Raw genomic sequence first — 21535 nt, 5'->3', positions numbered from 1 at the left:
ATGTGCGCACCTGCCTGATAAGAAGAGTATAAGCGTCCCATGACTAGTGAGACAATACATTATTTTGCCACTGCTTTTTCCTATCCGTTCTTTATCTTTTTATATGTTTTAGTCATCCATGTGTTTTAAATTTATTCTGTAGGTTATAGTAATTAAAATCAGTAGTACCTTTTCTTGGCGCAATGTAAATTCCTGTTTTTCTATGATGTGTATTAAAAATAAAAATGACTTCTATATCTGGTCTAATTAGACTCTTCTGCTAGTAAACACTCTTACTGTTCCATTAGAATGATCTGTGATTGTCTTTTTTTTCTATTTCAAAATGTTATTGCAACCAAACAGCCTTCACATTTGGGTGGTCGAATCCAGTCAATTGTTTCTATATTTGTAGCACACATTTGCTAAAAAAATGAAGAAAAAAACCCATGGCACCAGTTTTACAAGCCAGGCGTATTGGCTTTGCCAATGCTCGTCTCTGATGAAATCAATTTGCCTGTTGATTCCCGGCTGCCCTGGCAGCCATCAGCAGAGAGCTGGCTGCCGTTCTATGTATCGTGGGCACGAAAAAATGCAGATTTGTATTTACTTTCGGTGGTTAGTGGCCAGTGGCCAATTCAGTCGACTCAGATCAATTGAAGAGGTTTCTGTGTTTTTACATGCAGACGCTCGGCGCGTGTTACTTTAGGCTCAGACCATTGACACCGAGCAGGGGGGCGGAGATGGAAACTGTGCCTGTCATGAAAAGGGCTGCTTTTATATACATATCTGTAACTACCGCAAATAAACAGCAAGATTGCTGCCATAGTTTGGATTTAAATATCAATGGTGCCTCTTCTGGCACGGTCTGCTGTCTTTGCCTTTTTATATGTCAAACAACCCCACCCTGTTCCTTGTTGTTTGAACATGCCTGTTCCCTACTGTAGAAATAAGGAAGCAGCGTAATATTTTCCAGAATTCAGGCAGCACTTACATCAGTTCCGGCAGAATTACAGACACGTAGTCGTGGAAAGAAGGATCCCCAGCAGCTAGTAACTAAAATGCTTCAAGTGAAAACGAAGATAATTTACCAAAATTAAATTAGTTAAGAATGTTTTCTTGGCTAAGTACAACTATTTACAGTTATTACTTACCCAGCCCCAGCACATTACAATGGCTGTGGTTTGCTCCACCTACAAGGTGGGGACACTGAGGGGCAGATTTATGTAGCTGTCATGCAGTGCAGCACAGCAAGCCGCCTTGCAAGCTGCGCTGTATGAAAGGGAAAGGGCAGCAATGCCCCATATTTAACATAATATGACACATTCTTGTCCTTTCCTAACGCTGGCGCCCGTATGGCTACCTAGCGCCAACGTAGGCTTAATTTGGTGCAGAAAGAGGCACCTTCTTGCACAAAAACCATCCTGCAAGGTATTTTCCGCTTTCTATGAATGCAGCACACATAGAGAGAGGTAGAAATGAGGAGAAATAAAGATATTTCTCCTCAACATTTTGACGCATTCACAGACTAACCAGTGTTGGTAAATCTGGGAATACACCAAAATCCATGCCTTGAAGAGTGAGAACAACCACGCTCCCCCCAATGAACTCTCTCCCAGGGCAGAGCAATGTAATGCAAAGATTTGGGTTACTCTGGATTTATCAAGCCATGCAGGGCCATGTAAGGTGGCTTGGTATATCCAACTTAGGTTTTATGCCGCCCTTGTCCTCCCTTGCGAGGCACAAGGGCAAAGCAAAACCTTCATGAGTACGCCCCAAAGATCCACAAGTCCTACTCATGGAGCACGAGTCCCACACCCCATAGCACAGATTCACTCTTAGTTAATTCTAAAGGCATCATGGACTTCAAACAAAAACTTGTTCCGTAAAATAGAAATTAAAAGATGGGGATAAGTAGGATTCCCTTTTTCGTCAAATGTTCTTCAAGTGCATTGCCTTATGTTATATATTTATTTCTACAACATGGATAAAGCCTTGACATAGCATTGAGGCTCACATGTAACTCATATCTATGTGAAGGTAATTATGTGCCAAATGCAGTGCAGTGGTTGCCTAATTCCAGTCTTGATGCAACCTCTTGTCTGTTTCTTCCACCTGTCTACACTGTTTGTTTATGTACTCTTGAGGATTCTTCATCATCAATGCTGTCCCATTTGAAACTGGTTTTCTCTGTATCTTTTGCTTCTTTCTTCTGTTTCTTGCTCGGTCTGGATCAAAATCTAATGATATAATGCAAGCTCTGGTGCCCAACACCTACAACCACAGGCACAAATTAAGCACTGATCAGGTATAAAGTCTCGGGCAGACTAGGTCAGATGTATGCTGAAGAAGGCAGTGACACTGAAGGCCATATTTACAAAGGAATTGTGATACCGGAATGTCACTTTTTCTGATGTTCCGGTGGCGCAACGCCCTGCTCCATATTTACAAAGCAGCGTTCAGCCACTTTGCATGGCTTAACACCACTTTGTAAATATCGTCCCCTTTCACACAGATATCTGCATGAAAGGGGCATGCAATGGGTGCTGCTGTGGGTGGTCCACCCCTACACCCATAGATTTTTTTATGCTGCCCCAGATTATAAGTAGCTGTAAATCTGAGGCAGTGCCAAAAAATAACGCCACTGAATTGCAGGCGTTAGATTGGAGCAACAAGGAGAAATATTTTTATTTTTCCTTGTTTTTGATCTTTCTATGTGTGCTGCATTCTGTAGCACACACAAAGAGCAAATTGCCTTTAAAGATTGTTTATATGCGGGAAGGTGTTTCTTCTTGTACATAAACAATCATTTACTGCAAAGCAGGCACCCTTGCACTATGCCTCAAGGCTGTCTGTGTTGATTCTAGGCAGCTTTTTCTAGTGCCAGCGCAAAAGGAAAACACAGGTGTGCAATGTATTCTTGTAAATACAGCACATCCCAGGATTTTTAAATGATGCAGCTTGGTGCAGTTAAATTGCGTACAGAGTGGTGCTGCGCCATTTCCTTGTAAATAAGCCCTAGAATGTTACCAACAGATTGACTTTCTAAGCAGTCATAATTGTGGGCAAGAAAATAATTACAGAAGCTTTAGTTTAGTTATCTATTTTTGCCTCTATAAGGAGAGGTATATTTATATCTTGAGACTATTGCTTCTGCAAATGTATGTCTAGAATTTCAATTTTTTCCACATGTAATAGCAAGTAGCGCGGACATCTACGTGTTGTGGTCCTATGAGAGATTTTGCATCTTTGAATCACAGGTTTGAATAAGGATGAACCGTGATTCCCTCTCTTTGAGACACAGGTCATAAATTATACCTTGGGTATCATCAAGGAACTACCCTAACTTTTAATCAGCCAGCGGGACAACATGCTTCATATTTCGGACTTTTATAAAGTCCAATAAGAGAATCACGCTTTCTAGCTATATCGTCTTGAAGCCAAGCAGCAGAGCAAACAGCCATCATCTTGCATTTGCAGGACAGTAGTTTCATGCAAGCAGTGAACTCGTTCCTCCTCAAATACTGAGGATACATCGAGGAACTATCTCAAAATCAGTCATATATGAAAAAAACAGCAGTTGTCCCTCTTTTTTATCAATATCGGTGGTCCTTGATTGATTACAGATAGATTATTTTTTTAGATATAATCGCATTCCAAGTACATTGGCGTAGAAGTCAGAGCAAGATGTTAGCATAAAATACTCTGTTTTATCAGCTTTTTGGTCTTTAGATCATTAGACCTCAAAGCAGGGTCACTACACCTACCAAGACCACGCAAGAAGCACTTTAGATCTAATTGTATGCCACTGGTATAATCACCCGGAGGAAGGTTGAACACCGAAACGCGTTGGTGAAAATTGCCATTTGACACCAGTATTCTTTGTACAACATTCTTTAATCACATATTATTGTTTACATAGTGGATTTATTTACCTTTAAAAGCATTGTATTTAATTAGGTCATCCATTCTTGTCTGTCTTAGTGGCCTTAGTTTCTTAGGAATTAATTTGTATTAGTACTGAAAGAGATTGGATTTGATTTATTTCTATTTGATCATGACTTGACAAAAAAAGTTTTTTATATACTGTGTTATCAATTGATGTGAATCTTGTGAGAAAAAAAACTGAAAAAAGAAAAATATATATTATCAATTCTGAGTGAAAGCAAAACAATTCATAAAAGACAAAATAAAGATATATTTTTGTTAATAAACATGTGTGGTGCATATTAAGCCAGAAATGTTGTTGTGGTACAACTGTAGCACGTAACTAAAAGTAGCACCCTAGCCCAGTGCCTGTTCTTCTTTTCCCACATATGTCATTTTTCCACAGGGCAGTTTATGTCAATGGTGCAGTAAAGTTGCACTGCTGTGACGCAATGGTACATACTGTGGCATAGGAGTCATCTGCATGTAAAACAAGCCCAAACATCTACGATCGAAACTGAATGAGTACTAGCATTGCCCAAATAGCAGCTGTTTCGAAACGCATATTCCATGGAATTGTTGGCATATCCCTGAATTATTTTCTATAACTCTGCAATGATGTAATTCCCATGGGTTACTGGTTTCATACAATGGGAGACCAAGAAAAAAAGTTCCTGGCTCTGATTTCCTTCTCAGCTGCACGTCAGCCACATTAATAAGTCTGCTTTGTTCAACCGCCTTTCTCCCACTAAAAGGAAAACAAACATTGAAATGTATCTCTGCAGTCACGTCTTCAGTGTGAGCCGAACAGTTGTAACCCCCTTTAGGATTACCTGCAAAATGTGTGTGTTTTAGGCAGCAAGCAGTCCTTCAAAAATATCGAAACAAATAAAACGATGTTATATAGACAGTTTCAAAATATCCAGGATCTAAATCGTTGTATCTCTTCTCTACTGGCCAATCAATAGATCTCTCAGTTTACTTCGTTATAATTAAATTACTATTGTTTTGTCTTTTCATGATAATTTTTATAGGAATTTGAAAGACTGTTTTATTTAATAATTCTTATATTTTATTCCGCCCTGCACTGGTTGTTTTATACCAGAGCTTTTTCCTACATGCATTCTTCTGCACAACAATAATAGAAGACTCGATCTTCTGATTGCGAATCATAAAAACAATAGAGACTTGAGCAGCTCTGGTGACGACCTGTGTTTTTCCCAATATTCAATTTTAATTTCCTTTTTTTCTGAACTTCCTCTAGCCTGTCCACGTGCTTCTAAAAAATTGACCTCTATGAAATGAACGAGGTTCATGAGAACTCGGGTGTCCTTGCAGCAGCGCAGCGCTGCAAGGCACATTTCAGAGCTGCGTTAAACGGAGAACATAAAATAGTCCAGCAACAGTCGCCTGACCACGAAGATGTATCCAATGCTAGCGCCAAATCACGCTGAACTGCCTCATGCTCTGCCTCATGCTCTGCCTCATGCCTAGGAGGAAGCTTGTTTCCGGTCCAGGGAAGGCATGGCTTGGCAGGCTTGGCAGTTCGGGCTGGACTGTTCCCATGAGGCACAGGGTCAGACTGATTTGCATATGGCCATGTCTGAACTGGGGTGGTGTGGAGTGCAAAAAAACAATGGATTTGGGCCCAGATCTCTGTACTGGGGTGAATGTATGACATTGTTCTGCATTCTGTCTGCTGAAGCCATCTTGGATTTTGATACCAAATGATTGTAGCTTCAGGCCCTCTTAACTTAGCCTTTGTCTGTAATCTCCATCTTGGATAGTTCAGACCCTTTCACAATCAGAGAAGTGCTGTCCTTGCATTTCTCTATGCCCAGACGAGATAAGTGACACACCGCTTGAAGTGACACACCGGTTGCACAATATAATTTTTAGCAAATAACAGATTTCGCAATATTACTCATCGCCTTGCTTATGTCGCAGTTTTGAATGGAAATATACTAGGCCATGACAGCTCGCATTTTGATTGACTGACCCCAATACTGCCCATTCAGATCACATGGTTAGCTACAGTATGTATGCATCAGATGTATCAGACCTTACAAGGAGATTTCTTGTTACAGTTCTGTGCCCATTTATTTATTTATTTATTTATTGGCATTTTTAAAGCGCAGCATATACCCTAGGGTGTCTTGGCGCTGATTAATTTGCCGGCTAGATGTTAAGCTGCCTTGCTCAGACCACTATTCTATACCTAGAACTTATTTATTAAACAGCCAAGTTTTCAATTTTTTGCGGAATTGGAGTAGTGTGGGACATGTTCTAATGTCCTGGGGTAGAGTATTCCAAAGTTTGGAAGCTGCCACCACAAACCGTCGGTCTCCCCACATCACAGTTTTGGTGCGGGGTACCATTAGTTGGTTGCTGTTGGTAGAACGCAGATGGCGTGTGGGTTGATAAGGTCGTATATGGTCTTTAAGGAACTGCGGGCCCTGATTATTTAGTACTTTGTACACAATGCACTGAGATTTAAATCTGGCTCTGTTCTGAATCGTCAGCCAGTGTAGTTTAGAAATGGCGTTGGAGAGAGGAGCAAACTTAGGAATTCCCAGAATAAGACGTGCTGCTGCGTTCTGTATGGTCTGCAGTTTTTTTATAACTCTTACTTGGGCGTTGATAAAAAGCCCATTGCAGTAGTCTAGGGATGTCAGGACTAGTGAGCTCACCAGAGTTTTAATGGCGGTGGTAGGAAGATAAGGACTTATCTTTCGGATCATGCGTAGTTTGTGGTGGGCTATAGAGGCCACTTTGCTAGCATGGTCCATGAAGTTTAAATGGTTGTCAATAATTATTCCTAAGTTCCTTACTTTAGTCACTGGATTAGCGGGGGCACCAAAAGTTAGGGGCCACCATGAGGCAGGCCATTCAGGTGAGAGTTGTCCAAAAATCATTACCTCGGTTTTTTCCGAGTTAAGTTTTAGGCAATTCGCTGCCATCCACTCACCTAGTTCTGTCAATCCTCTCTGGAATCTTTTAGCTACCTCCTCTCCATCACCTCTTATAGCCAACACCAATTGCGTGTCGTCCGCGTAGAAGGTTAGGCTCATCCCATGTGCCTTGATGACATTGGCCAGGTCCGACACATAGATATTAAAAAGTGTCGGACTCAGGGATGAGCCTTGAGCCCATTGGCTGTGGGAATCATGGTGGACTGTGCTACGTATAATACTTCTATTGTCATGTGTCATATGGGTGGTCCTGTGGTTTGAGTCTATAAAGTATACCAAACACAATAAATCTTTGGACATTCAGGCTTCTATGCTGACTGTCTCCGTGTCACACGTATTTGGTGTTTTATTTGTTGTAATAAATCTACCAACTTCTGAGCTGACAAAGAGCTATGGTCGTGTTATCTTTCTATCATTAATGATTCCTTATTTTTCAGAGATTCGCTTCCACATGTCCATCAACTGTGGTTTTTGCATAGATGGAAAGTTGAGCCAGCAGTTTCCCGCCTTAAGTTTGTACTAAAAATACACCCTCCCTTACAAGTTTGTATATGTAGACAAGCACACAGGGGGCAGACATGTAAGACGTGCTCTAGCATAAATCACCCGATACACATATATATTGTGTGATGCCCAATTTAGTCAGTCTTTGTGATGATAGGGAGATAGGTCCTGGGGCGTAGGGTCAGCTGGACCATATAGTACTTAAGGGAAAAACAGTGCTGGCCCTACCACTACTTTCTACAAGCTCCCAAATTTGAGCGACAAATCAGGCTTATTCCAGATTTGTACGGTATAATTTATTCATACCTTTTGCTTTTTTTCTATTTTGTTATTTCATTGAACAAATCAAATTGCATGAAAAAGATACACATAAACATTTACAATTTAGACATTAACATATGACATTATATACACATATATACATATTATTGCACCATTGCTATGCAGCCAATTCAGAGTCTTCGTGTTTGTGATTAAGCAAATCTACAATATTTGTAAAGGATAAAGTCACTTTTAGCAAGGGGGCAGTAGCGAAATTAATAACAAAACAAATCAGTGAGAGGAATAAATCTCAAACTATATGAATTAATCCCAATTATAGTGAGTCCAATCATTTGGTTTGTTTTCTTCCTATTAGGAATCAATTGTCTCCTTTATTGCCGACGCATTTCGAACTCGCACATTCATTGGGCTAGTTCTCATCAGGGCTTTATCTCTTGGAGTCTTTATCCTGCTTTGTAGCAAGTTTCCAGGGTTCACTTGTCTTTTTTTTTAGTTGTGCGTTCTGTACTGGTGATACTCGCTCCGCTCTATTCAGTTCTGGTTCGTGTTTGGTTTCAATCCTAGTGTTATCGGCTCCTTGCTACGACTTGCTCTCTGTTCTCTCTCGTCTGTGTGCAAGCACCATAAAGGGGAGGCGTTATCGAGCACACGAAACAAGGCGGAGAACATCTTCTGCCGGATTCAGAACTTGGGCTCGGGATACGAGGACAAAAAGCGCCACCTATCATCGAGGGCGAGACACCTTCATGATACAGAACGCACAACTAAAAACAAAGACAAGTGAACCCCGGAAACTTGCTACAAAGCAGGATAAAGACTCCAAGAGATAAAGCCCTGATGAGAACTAGCCTAATGAATGGGCGAGTTCGAAACGCAATAAAGGAGGCAATTGATTCCTAATAGGAAGAAAACAAACCAAATGGTTGGACTCACTATAATTGGGATTAATTCATATAGTTTGAGATTTATTCCTCTCACTGATTTGTTTTGTTATTAATTCCGCTACTGCCCCCTTGTTAAAAGTGACTTTATCCTTTACAAATATTGTAGATTTGCTTAATCACAAACACGAAGACTCTGAATTGGCTACATAGCAATGGTGCAATAATATGTATATATGTGTATATAATGTCATATGTTAATGTCTAAATTGTAAATGTTTATGTGTATCTTTTTCATGCAATTTGATTTGTTCAATAAAATAACAAAATAGAAAAAAAGCAAAAGGTATGAATAAATTATACCGTACGGTACACAGACTAAATATCGAGTTTTAAATTTCGATATACAATTATATCGAAGTTTAAATATCGATGGGACATAATATAGAAGGTAAGTAATATCGACAGTCTTAATATCGATATTAGTATGAAATTAGTAATTTCGAAGTTTTAAATATCGATGTCAATAATATCGAAATAAATAATTTCGATGTTACTAATATCGATTTTTAAATCAATTTTGTGTATATTATATTGTATTTATTATGTTTTATTATTTATTTTTAATGTAATTTAATTAAATATTGTCTTTTAGTACTGTAGCGGGTTGTGGGTTTATAGAGGAATAGGGTGGGAAGTAATTTAATTATGTTAAATTAATTATTAATTAGTAGGAATTATTAATTAATAATTGAGAATTAATTTTTAATTAATTTTGATTAATTGATAAATATGTTCTGTAGCAGGTTATGAGTTTATAGGGGAATAGGGTGGGAAGTAATTTAATTATGTTAAATTAATTATTAATTAGTAGGACTTATTAATTAATTAATTGAGAATTATTTGTAAATAATTTTAATTAATTGATTAATTGATAAATATGTTCTGTAGCGGGTTAATGGTTTATAGGGGAATAGGGTTGGAAGTAATGTAATAATGTTTAAATAATTATTAATTAGTAGGAATCATACATTAATTAAAAATAATTGGTAATTATATTTAATTATTTTGGTAATTATTTTTAATTAATTGATAAATATGTTCTGTAGCGGGTTATGGGTTTATAGGGGAATAGGGTGGGAAGTAATTTCATTATGTAGAATTAATTATTAATTAGTAGGAAGCATACATTTATTTTTATTAATTGATAAATTAATTTCATTAATTGGTCATTAATTTTAAATAATTAATTAATTGATAGATGTAATTTATAAGTATGTAATTTAAACCCCTACGCTATCCAACACTTTCCCTACTGTTGCACTCTCTGGAGTTGGAATAGTAATTGTTACCCCTATGCTATCCAACACTTTCCCTACTGTTGCACTCTCTGGAGTGGGAATAGTAATTTTTACCCCTACGCTATCCAACACTTTCCCTACTGTTGCACTCTCTGGAGTTGGAATAGTAATTGTTACCCCTACGCTATCCAACACTTTCCCTACTGTTGCACTCTCTGGAGTGGGAATAGTATTTGTTACCCCTACGCTATCCAACACTTTCCCTACTGTTGCACTCTCTGGAATTGGAATAGTAATTGTTACCCCTACGCTATCCAACACTTTCCCTACTGTTGCACTCTCTGGAGTTAGAATAGTAATTTTTAATCCTACGCTATCCAACACTTTCCCTACTGTTGCACTCTCTGGAGTTGGAATAGTAATTGTTACCCCTAGGCTATCCAACACTTTCCCTAGTGTTGCACTCTCTGGAGTGGAAATAGTAATTTTGACCCCTACGCTATCCAACACTTTCCCTACTGTTGCACTCTCTGGAGTGGGAATAGTAATTTTTACCCCTACGCTATCCAAAACTTTCCCTACTGTTGCACTCTCTGGAGTTGGAATAGTAATTGTTACCCCTACGCTATCCAACACTTTCCCTACTGTTGCACTCTCTGGAGTGGGAATAGTATTTGTTACCCCTACGCTATCCAACACTTTCTCTACTGTTGCACTCTCTGGAGTGGGAATAGTAATTTTTACCCCAATGCTATCCAACACTTTCCCTACTGTTGCACTCTCTGGAGGTGGAATAGTAATTTTTAACCCTACGCTATCCAACACTTTCCCTACTGTTGCACTCTCTGAAGTTGGAATAGTAATTTTTAATCCTTTGCTATCCAACACTTTCCCTACTGTTGCACTCTCTGGAGTTGGAATAGTAATTGTTACCCTGACGATATCCAACACTTTCCCTACTGTTGCACTCTCTGGAGTTAGAATAGTAATTTTTAATCCTACGCTATCCAACACTTTCCCTACTGTTGCACTCTCTGGAGTTGGAATAGTAATTGTTACCCCTACGCTATCCAACACTTTCCCTACTGTTGCACTCTCTGGAGTGGAAATAGTAATTTTTACCCCTATGCTATCCAACACTTTCCCTACTGTTGCACTCTCTGGAGTTGGAATAGTAATTTTTACCCCTACGCTATCCAACACTTTGCCTACTGTTGCACTCTCTGGAGTTGGAATAGTAATTTTTAATCCTTTGCTATCCAACACTTTCCCTACTGTTGCACTCTCTGGAGTTGGAATAGTAATTGTTACCCTGACGCTATCCAACACTTTCCCTACTGTTGCACTCTCTGGAGTGGGAATAGTAATTTTTACCCCTACGCTATCCAAAACTTTCCCTACTGTTCCACTCTCTGGAGTAGGAATAGTAATAGTTACCCCTACGCTATCCAACACTTTCCGTACTGTTGCACTCTCTGGAGTTGGAATAGTAATTTTTAACCCTACGCTATCCAACACTTTCCCTACTGTTGCACTCTCTGGAGTGGGAATAGTAATTGTTACTGCTACGCTATCCAACACTTTCCCTACTGTCGCACTCTCTGGAGTGGGAATAGTAATTTTTACTCATACGCTATCTAAAATGTATTTAGTTTTTTTATTAGTATTATGTTGTTATTAAGTGTTATTTATGTGAATATTTTATGTAAATAAATGTATTAGTAATTTATTACATTTTTATTTGTTTTTAAGTTATGACGTTAATTAATTTAGAGTTATTATTAATGAAAAATATATTATGTATTATATATTTATTAATATTAATTTGTATTATATTATGTATTAATTTTAAATATGATAGTACAATTTTAAATATGTTTATTACATTTATAAGTATTATTTTGTTAATATTACATTTTTATTATATTTTAAAAAAACGATATTTTACAAAAAACGATATTTTTGTCATTCTATATTTTATTTTCGATATATTTGTACTTACCTTGTTAGGGATAGGATTCCTATATTTTTGACTTCTATATTTTTGTTCCGATATTTTTGTATATCGATATTTTTGTTTTCGATATTTTGTCAGACATTCATACCGTACAAATCTGGAATAAGCCTGATTTGTCGCTCAAATTCGGGAGCTTGTAGAAAGTATTGGTAGGGCCAGCACTGTGTTTTTTCCCTTCAATTTAGTCAGTCTGGCTTTGCGTCAAAACCTATGGTTGTTACCCTACCCCACCTTAGATATGCCCCTCTTGCATATACTAAGAAGCAGCATGACGGTTAACCTAAGGTACGAAATAGTTTTCACACCCGAAAGTTGATTATTGCTGGTCTTTACACTGCTTTGCACTGTATTGTGTTGCTCTGTATCACACGAGCACTAGTGCGGTTCTATAGTAAATATGAGATTTCGTTTGCCTATTGACATTTAAAGCTTTCCTCCTGCCTCTAGCTTTCAGACTGTGATTCAGTCATTTGTGATCTCCAGGTTAGATGGAATAAATTTGCATCCACAGGGTTTTTAACTTCTTCACTGTTTCGCCTTACAGATGTTTTTCACTGTGTGGCTATATGGTTTCTGGGTCTCAGGCATTTGAACACGTTGCTCCCATTTATTATTACATTGGTCACACTCCAGGGTTCATATTTCTTTCACACTATACGCATCACATTCAAAGCTCGTGACCTAAATTACCCTCAGTACGTGAACAATAAGTTCAAGATCTGCCCCTTCTGATGGGTTCAGAGCTGCTAGAAGTCAAAAGATGTCTAGATTCCATGGGGCTAACCTGCCCTCTCATCTTAGCTCCACGCTTAGGGAACACCTGTTCCCATCATGTATCGGAAAAACGTTGTCTCTCGCTCTCTCCTTGTGATGTTCTGAAAAGAACTGAATATTTATTTCTGTAAGTTGTTTTTTCCAACTGATAAGTAGGATTTTGTTTCATTTTTGTTTGTTTCTTGTTTTTAGAAAATTATGCTTTCCCATCTTCTATTCCATAGAAACTTTGATTTGTACTATTTATTTATTTCTTTGTCATTGTATGTATTTGTTTAATATTATTTCTCTTTCTTGTAATGTTTAATATAATGAGTTTACTGGAATTTTATCTTAATTTTCTTTGATTGATGATATACAATAGCCTTGGCTTGCTATAAAATAACCAAGCACACTATGAGTACAGGACCGGCCTCCATAGTACTGCGAATCTCACATGGTTGAGTCACAATGCTCGACAAGGTGATACCAGGAAACGTCAATAAATTAACCTGTGCTTAACCCTATGGTAGCTTGGCACAATAGCAGTCAGGAATAACTTAAAGGCACTGTGTTAAGTATTTATGAGGCGCACAAACACTAATAAAGTGCAGACCCAACACAAGTAAAATCCCACACTAATTTAGAACAATAGAGAACGTTTTATTGAATAAAATGAGACGAAAACAATAAAAATCCCATCAGTAGAACCAGAGAAATAGAATTGCAAATATGTAGGTAAGTATAGCGCCTAAAGCCCAATGTGGCACTTGTGGTTATCTGCTTGTGCTAGACCGGATAAAAGTCACAAACTCAGGCCGACCTTGATGGAGTGCAGGTCTGATAAAGGAATCAGGCTAGTCTCACTGAAAAATTACCATCTCAAAGTCCAGCTCTTAGCATCCACTTCACGGTGGAGGAGGCCACAAGGATCAGGAAGAGTGTCGCTGATGATTATCACTGTAGCTCACACGTCTTATCTGACTTTTGTGTGTTTGCCTACATATGGAAATTTGTAAGGGCAGGTGTACCTTGAGTACAAATCCTAGGATAGAAACTGCTGGCTCAGCTTTACATCTAAGCATGAGGGACAGCATCACGCAACAGCATAATTTGGCGCAAGCAATGGAGATATTATCATTGTAAGGCGAATGTTGCTGAATCTTTTGCTACACTATTTTATGTCCTCTACGGGTCTGGCATTGTGTAGGTGTGCCGTGGCAGCACGAAGAACAGGTAAAGTATTACAAACACTCCTGGGTTCAAGGAGACGGTTCTTTGTCCTTCAAGCAGCAAGGCAGGCCTCAAATAACAGGGCAGTCCTCTGAAGAAGAAGACAGGCCTCAAACGGCAGGGCAGCCCTCTGGTAGCAGTAGTTCAGTCTTTGAAGAAACAAGGTAGGCCCCTCAAGCAGCAGGACAGTCCTCTGAAGTGCAAGGCAGTTCTTCCAAAGACTTCCACGGGTCAAGGAGCATACTGAAGAGTTCATCTGAGGGCCCAATATTCACACCTGGCACCAGTCCTTGAAGTCTGGTAAACCTCTAAGCTACCCGCTCAACTGGTTCTGGAAATGTCCTTCCTTTCCCTACACAGGCTCCAAGTGGTCTAGGATGACAATAGGCTGCTGTCAAGTTCCTTAGTGAGTGTGCTGGAGACAGCCCTTTGAAATGTAAGTGGGACAGGGAACAACTCTGCCCCACCAATCATGGCAGGATGGCCATCATTCCTAGCAACACTTAGTCCCCCCTTTGTCTCACTATCTGGGAGGAATACACAAAGGCAAACTGCCACATGTCCACGTGACCCAGGACACAGACTACAGGCACCAAATGGTTAGAACTAGAAAATGTCAACTTTCTAAAAGTGGCATTGTCAGAATTGTGACTTAAAATCCAATTTTAACATTAAAAACGAATTACATTTAAATTAATTTGAGACCAAACAATATATTTCTACCTATTTCCAATCAAAAGTTAGCACTTAATAAATGTAATTAGGAAGGTAGCCCAATGTTTTACTATGGGAGAGGTAGGCCTAACAGTAGTGAAAAATGAGTTTGGGAGTTTTTCACTCCCAGGACATGTAAAAGTTAAGAACACATGTTCTACCTTTTAAATACCTGCACCCGGCCCTTTGGGCTGTTTGGGGCATACCGTAGGGATGAAATATGTGTACTAAAACATCTTGTAAAGGGCTACGTAAGTGAGTGGCACAATAAGTGCTGCAGGTCCACTAGTAGCATTTAAGGCCCTCTGTACATGTATTACCACTTTACCTTGGACTTATAAGCAAATTAAATGTTGCAATTAGGTGTAGGCCAATTCTAACATTAAGGAGTGAACACACACACTGTAGCACTGGTTGGCAGTGCTAAAGTGCAGAGTCCCAAAGCCAACAAAACACATTTCAACATACTAGAGGAAAGAAGGCAAAAGGTTTGGGAGAAGACCCCACAAAAGACTGTTGGGTCCAATAGTGTTTATCAATATTTTGCAGATGGTGTAGTCCCCTTAGTGTGGGTTATGCATTCCTACACACACACACACACGCATGCACACATGCACGCATGCACAAACACACACACACACATTTGTACAACAAATGCACTTACTGAGATTGCAAACTGCAACCTGCAAGTTACTTAAAATAACAACAGCTGACAACTTTCTTTACTATCTCAGTGGGACTGAGGTTTCTAACCTACAGGTGGCACCGTTTCCATGTTGTCTTCAATTTTACACATCTTGGACAGATATCAAGAGCTTCAATATTGCTGTTTAATTTGCAGAACATAGTCCTCTATCTTTTTTATCACTCCTTTCATCCCACCCAGCCCTGAACTGCGTAATACACATCACTATTCTACCTTCCCACAATACCAGAATATGCAACGCTTTACTGGTGCTAGCTGGCACTTTGGCCTGCCTGCATTTCTCCTCCCTTATTGCTAACCGTTCCATTCCATCACAAAAGTCTGCAGACAGGACTGGACTGTTGTTGTAGTGAACAGTAGCTGTCACTCCCATAGTCAATTCAGCTATTGTAGTTAGAATCACCTAGCACACACCATTAATGTGCAACAAAGGCTTGCAATCTGCAGAGAATTCTGGACTCAGCCCAGTTGCAAATCCCAGAATTTTTATAGAGTACATTCTCATATGCTGTGCTTCAATTCTCGTGTCTTGTGCACCCATGTCCCTATTCTCAGTTCAACATGTGCAGTCCTAAATGTAAAAAGCACAGATGTTTTTTGTCTTGCCTTTAGTGCTTCATAGTAAAGCTTTAAGGCCTCTGTCTTTACATCACATAAGTGTTACATTATTTTCCAGTGCTTAGCATAGGTAAATTCCTCTTGAGGGAGTGGCAGCAATTATTGAAGACGGTTTGCAGGCCTCTGTTTCCTTTGGGCATCATGTCCCTCCCTCACACATTTTTAGGGATTCTGGGATCCATTCCCGACCCTCACCCCTGTAGTCATTGCCACTGGTTGCAAATTCTCCTGAAGCATGGGAGACCTCAGTGCTGAAGAGAACCAGAGACAAAGCTCTGAGGCAGAGTTATAAAGCAAGGGAGGCAGAGCATCAGCTGACACACACATTGTGAAGGTACACCCTGGGTGGCGCTAAACTGAGTACTGACTCACTCTGACTGGAAACAACTGGCATGCAGGAACAGGCAGGATCCACGCTGCAGAACCAGGCACCAGCATGTAGAAGGCAGAGTGGAGGCAAGTAACGGCCATTCCTACAATCTTCAATGGTGTTCATCTGTGATGTTGGAGCTGCAGTGAATAAAAGCACTTACAATGTGGTGAATTGACCCTTAACCATGCTTTCATCACAATTAAATCACAGCTTCACAGGACGTATAAGTTAGCTCACACTTCATAGGCAAAACTTCATACTTCCTGAGTGACAGTTCCAACAATCAAAGGGTGTAATGGGCTCTTCAACAAATGAATGTCACTTACCCCAACCAATGTCTGAGGGGCTTAGTCCTGTGGCCCCTCTATATGAGAATTGTTGATAAAATCTCTGTGAGACTGCTATAGCATACATTAAGAAGATGGAAAAGTAAGTGATGTTCAGAGCTAGGTTTGCAGCTGAATGAAACAAGTACTGAAAAAGCCACTAAGCCTTGGTTTTATGTGCTAATTCATGCTATATAAGGATTTTAAAGTCAGATAAAAAACAAATGGTTGATAGCATTGATGATGCATTGCCTTTCATATAATCCTGCTTTTGTATCTATGTCAAATAGAAGTCAGATGGCAAGGGAGCATTTATTATAGTCCTTCTTTAGTTTCTATGACATAAAAAGAAAGCAAATACTTCAGTGAAAGATCCTTTGCCACCCACACTTCGTTTAACATAGAAAGGCAATGGCGCCTTCATTATAGCCCACCTTTCATTTCTATAAACCAAACAACACTGCCACGTTCAGCACCACTTATGAGAAACTGCTGGGAGGGGACGGTGGGTGGGTGGTAAAGGGCAGTCAGTGCACAGGGAATGGAGGTAGTGGGATTCAAGAGGGTGGCAGGAAGTAGAATAAAGAACACATGAGGCGAAGTGCTGCATTATTGGAAGGAGATATGAGATGGTGGCTGGTGGTGGGAACAAGCAGCATACATGTAAAGTAAGGAGGTGCAGAAGGAATGTACAAAGAGGTGGTAGGTGGGGGAACACAGGGGAAGGGGAGAGTGGGCGATACGTATGGTAAGGAACACAGTAAGAACACAAGGGGGAATCAGAAAAACAGACACAGAGGCCTATGGTTTTGAAGTAGTCCCACATGCGGGTTATTGTAAAAACGGCTTGGAGTTGGAGAGATACACCCAAAGAGCCAATAGAATGGGTAGGAGAAAAAATACTCCTCTGGGCTGAGCCAAGCTGTCATTGAGAACGTCTTGAGCCAATTGGTAAACGAGGCTGGTCAAAAAAAAAAGAATGGTTGAATGGAGCATACTGAAAGCGCACTCTAAGGGCCATATTTATGAAAAAGTGGCGCAGGGCAGAAAGTCACCTTGCTGCACTGCATCACTGGGAAGGGACAGGAATATGCCATAATTATGGCAATATAGCCACTTCCTGTCTCTTCCCCTGCGCTAGTGCTCATTGGGCTGCTTAGCACTAAGCAGACCCCCTTGCATCATTGTGCAAGGGTGCCTGCGTTGCATGCAGGATCGTTTTTGTGAAAGAAGGAGGACCTTCCTGCACAAAAGCAATCCTGGAGGCTTCTCTTCTTCCTGTTTGCTAATGAATGCAGCACACATACAAAGAGGAAGAAACTAGGAGACATAAACATATCACATCTCATTACGCCTCTCCTAGGGAGGCATATATTTTTGGCTCATTCCCAGGTTTACAAGTTCTTGTAAATCTAGGAATGTGTCAAAATCCATGCATGTCGTGTGGGAACACCCATGGAAACGCCTCCCTGGCTCAGAGTAATGCAACGCAGCAATTTGTGTTCAGTTCCATTATTCGAGATATATGAAGCCACGCAAGGTGGCCTTGCGTGGTTTCATAAATATTATTTTCATTGATGTCACTCTTCCACCACGTTGCGTGGTACAAGAGCAACGCAAAGGGTGCTCATAAATAGGTCCCCTCTGTCTATTTTAAACATAAGCATCTTTGAAAACAGCGCCTTCAAGCCAGTCTGAAACATTAGTGATCAGTTACAACACTAAGGAGGGAAAGAAATATGTGATGAAACAGAAAGCAGCTAGAGGCTTTGTGTATTTTCTGTGCTTCCACCCAGAGCTAGTACATGCTCCAAAACTCCACTGAGCCCTCTGTTGCAGGTTACACTATCCACAAACTGATGGTATTCAATAAACATGTAAATAGACCAATAAATCAAACACATTCTGGTATTCAATGAATACGTAGTGCCCAATTGAGCGACGGGGTAAATGTTTTAATGTTGTATTGGCAACATTCTCCTGCCTAAGCCCCATTTGATGCTGACAATAACAGTGTTACTAACCAGCTGTTGTAATGAAAACAGTGGAAGTGCCTGTTGTATTTAGCAAAGCCGATTCTAGAATGTGCTCAACTGACCAGTTTGCCACAGTTGCCCAGTTTGCCACAGGTGAGTATAACAAATGTTGGAATTTGGATAGTGTGATCACTGGGTACATGTTGTCATCATCATTTCATTGAATATCCATTTTTATTGTTAGAAAAAGGCCCTCAGAGAGAAATGGCTCTTGGATGGAGTGAGTGCGCTGTCGCCAAGGGAACAGGAAGAAATGCAAAGGCAGAATCAAGAGGACCTGCAACTCTCAAAACTCCTAACAAGAAACATCGCCAGGTACCTCAGTGCATGCCACCATAGGGCTATGTCAAATGTGCAACCTTCTGACCTTAGGCATGTAAAGTTACCACAATTGCCAGTATTAGACTACTGCTTTTTCGGTGCCTGAACAATTCGTATAACTGCATGAACACATTTAATTGTATTGTAGCCACTGAGATAAAAGATTGCACTCATGTTTGACTATCTATTCAGAACCTAAGGTGGTCTTAAAGGAATCCTGGCTCTCTACATCTTCAAAAGCTTGTGAGGTATAATTTCCCCCAGAATTGCTTTTACACATATGGTTTTATAAATAAAAATATTGATTGATCAGTGAGGCTCATAAAGAGTTCTTTTAACACTTCTGAATTCTGGGGCACATATTGTGGAATAATTGACCTCTAAACAGGTAGAAAAACTAGTTTGTACTCATTGTATGATACTAGGAGTGTCTCGGCCAGTCAGAATGCTTAAAATGCTGGCACTAAACTTCTGTTAGCAGTTGTAAAATTCAAGGTTAACCGCTTCGCTGCAGCCGGAATTTCCCATCGGTGCTGAGGAATTCCACAAGTGCGCGGTTCAGACAGCCCCAGCCGTCCTCCGCACACGTCCATCGGACGTCAGATGGTCGGGGGCCGTCCGACTCACGGAAGATGTTAAGACAATTTGTCCATATAAATAGTCCATATAACATATAAACAAACTTACATGGCACAATCATCAAAACAAGGTATTCGTTTCAAACAAGATTTTTTTTTTTTTTTTTGTTTAAGAAATTTTTATTAAGCAATAAAGGGTGATACAAGAAATATGTCATGAAAAATTAGGAAAAAGTACATATGAGTGTAATAACAATGAAAGACAACAATCTACAGTAATTTATAAAGAGAGGAAGAGAAAAGAAAAAGGTATGGACAGATAGAAAGGAGAGAGGAGAGGATCAGAAAGGAGAGAGGAAAAGGGAGAAAGCAGAAGACAGAAAAAGAGGAGAGAGGAGAGAGATGAAAGAAGAAAGAGAAAGAGAGAAGGAGGGATCATGAGGGATGAGAAGCACGCAGTAGAGGGGGAGGATTGGAAGAGAGGTATGAAGTAAAGGGGAGCCATAGTAAGTCAGATTTAATTTTCAAAGGAACAGAGGTAGAAGAGGCAATAGAAATTCTATGTTCGTCACAAATATAATTCCACCAAGTGTGGACCGAGAGTTTCGAATTATCTTTCCAACACGATAACACAACTTTAAATGCAAGAGCAATAAAAAGATCTAACAGTTTAGCAGAAGAAGGTGTAAGAATATCAATATCATCAGCTAAGGAACCTAAAAATATGTGTATAAAGGACAATTGTGAAGAAAAAGATAACATTTTCATGCATATATTCCAAACATTAGTCCAGAAAGACAAAACTGGGGAACAATAGTAAAGTTGGTGTGGTAGAGTACCAGGAACTGTGGAACAGGACCAACACAAAGGAGAAGATGTTGGAGAAAATTTATGAATAGTAACCGGGGTAATAACAACTCTGTGATAAATAAAAAGTAAGGATTGGGTAATGCGTGCAGCAACAGAAACTTTAAAGAGGCGAGACCATAAACGATCCCATAACGCAGTGTCAAAGGAGACATCCAAATCATTTTCCCAAGCAATCTCCACTGTAGACTTAGTTCGGACAGAGCAGTTAGATAATAAGAGCGAATACACAAGAGCAGCTTTGGGTTGTTGGGAAGAGAAGAGAGGGTAAAGTGGAGTGAGAGGAGTGAAAGAAGAAAAGGAGTCGGAAGAGGAGGATAATGAGGATAGATGAGACTGAATAGCAGAATTTATAATAGAGTATTCAGCAAGAAAAGAAGAAGGTAAGTTAAACTTAGTTTGTAGGTCTACAAACGAGAGGAGAGTAGAATCAAGAAAAAATTGATGTACAAACATGATATCCTTTTCTTTCCAGTGTTTAAAATAGAATGATTTACCTTTATATCTGAGAAATTTGTTGTACCAAACTACAGATGATAAAAAACATTGAAGAGGGGAAAGGGAGGAGGAAAAAACACTTTGCAATGTAGATTGGCAATATTTCAAAATAGGGTATTTGGATATAAAGGTACAATTTGTCATGAAAGGAACATGTTGAAATGAGAAATCCTTCAGAAAGGAGCGTTCTAAGAGCACCCATTTAGGAACAGGAGTGTCAAGGAAATCATAAGCTAATGAGAAGGATTGTTTGATGAGGAAGGCAGAGTGGTAAGAGCAAAAATCAGGGAAACGAACACCACCCTCATTTTTAGGACGCATTAACTTATGTAGTCCTATGCGGGGATGTTTATTGGACCATAAAAATTTTGTACACACTGAGTTGATACGGGAAATATAGGATTTAGGAATTTTGAAAGGGAGCATAGATACTGTATATAAAACATGAGGGGTAATCATCATTTTGATGGTGTCCAATCTGCCCCACCAAGAAAGAAATAAGGGAGACCAAATCTGTAAAAGTGATTGAATTTTGTTAAGTAACGAATCAAATGTAAATTTAAGGGTGTCTTTTAGAGAGGAAGAGAACCATATACCGAGGTATTTAATTTTAGATGGGCACCATGCAAAATCAGTGTTACTGAACATATAT

At 39.6% G+C, this 21535-nt stretch overlaps 1 protein-coding gene across 1 annotated transcript in view; it reads left to right on the top strand.

Annotated features, from left to right (window-relative positions):
- The window catches only part of LOC147672864 (palmdelphin-like), a 219370-nt gene that overhangs the window by 84700 nt on the left and 113135 nt on the right, over positions 1 to 21535 (top strand). The window contains exon 3 of the mRNA XM_086947967.1: positions 18804 to 18934. Within this exon, the coding sequence (XP_086804093.1) occupies positions 18804 to 18934 (131 nt within the window). The remainder of the gene's footprint in view (positions 1 to 18803; positions 18935 to 21535) is intronic.

Source organism: Lissotriton vulgaris, unplaced genomic scaffold, assembly GCF_964263255.1.
Source record: "Lissotriton vulgaris unplaced genomic scaffold, aLisVul1.2 SCAFFOLD_471, whole genome shotgun sequence".
NCBI lineage: Eukaryota > Metazoa > Chordata > Amphibia > Caudata > Salamandridae > Lissotriton > Lissotriton vulgaris.
This window is presented reverse-complemented; position numbering and strand designations above follow the sequence as displayed.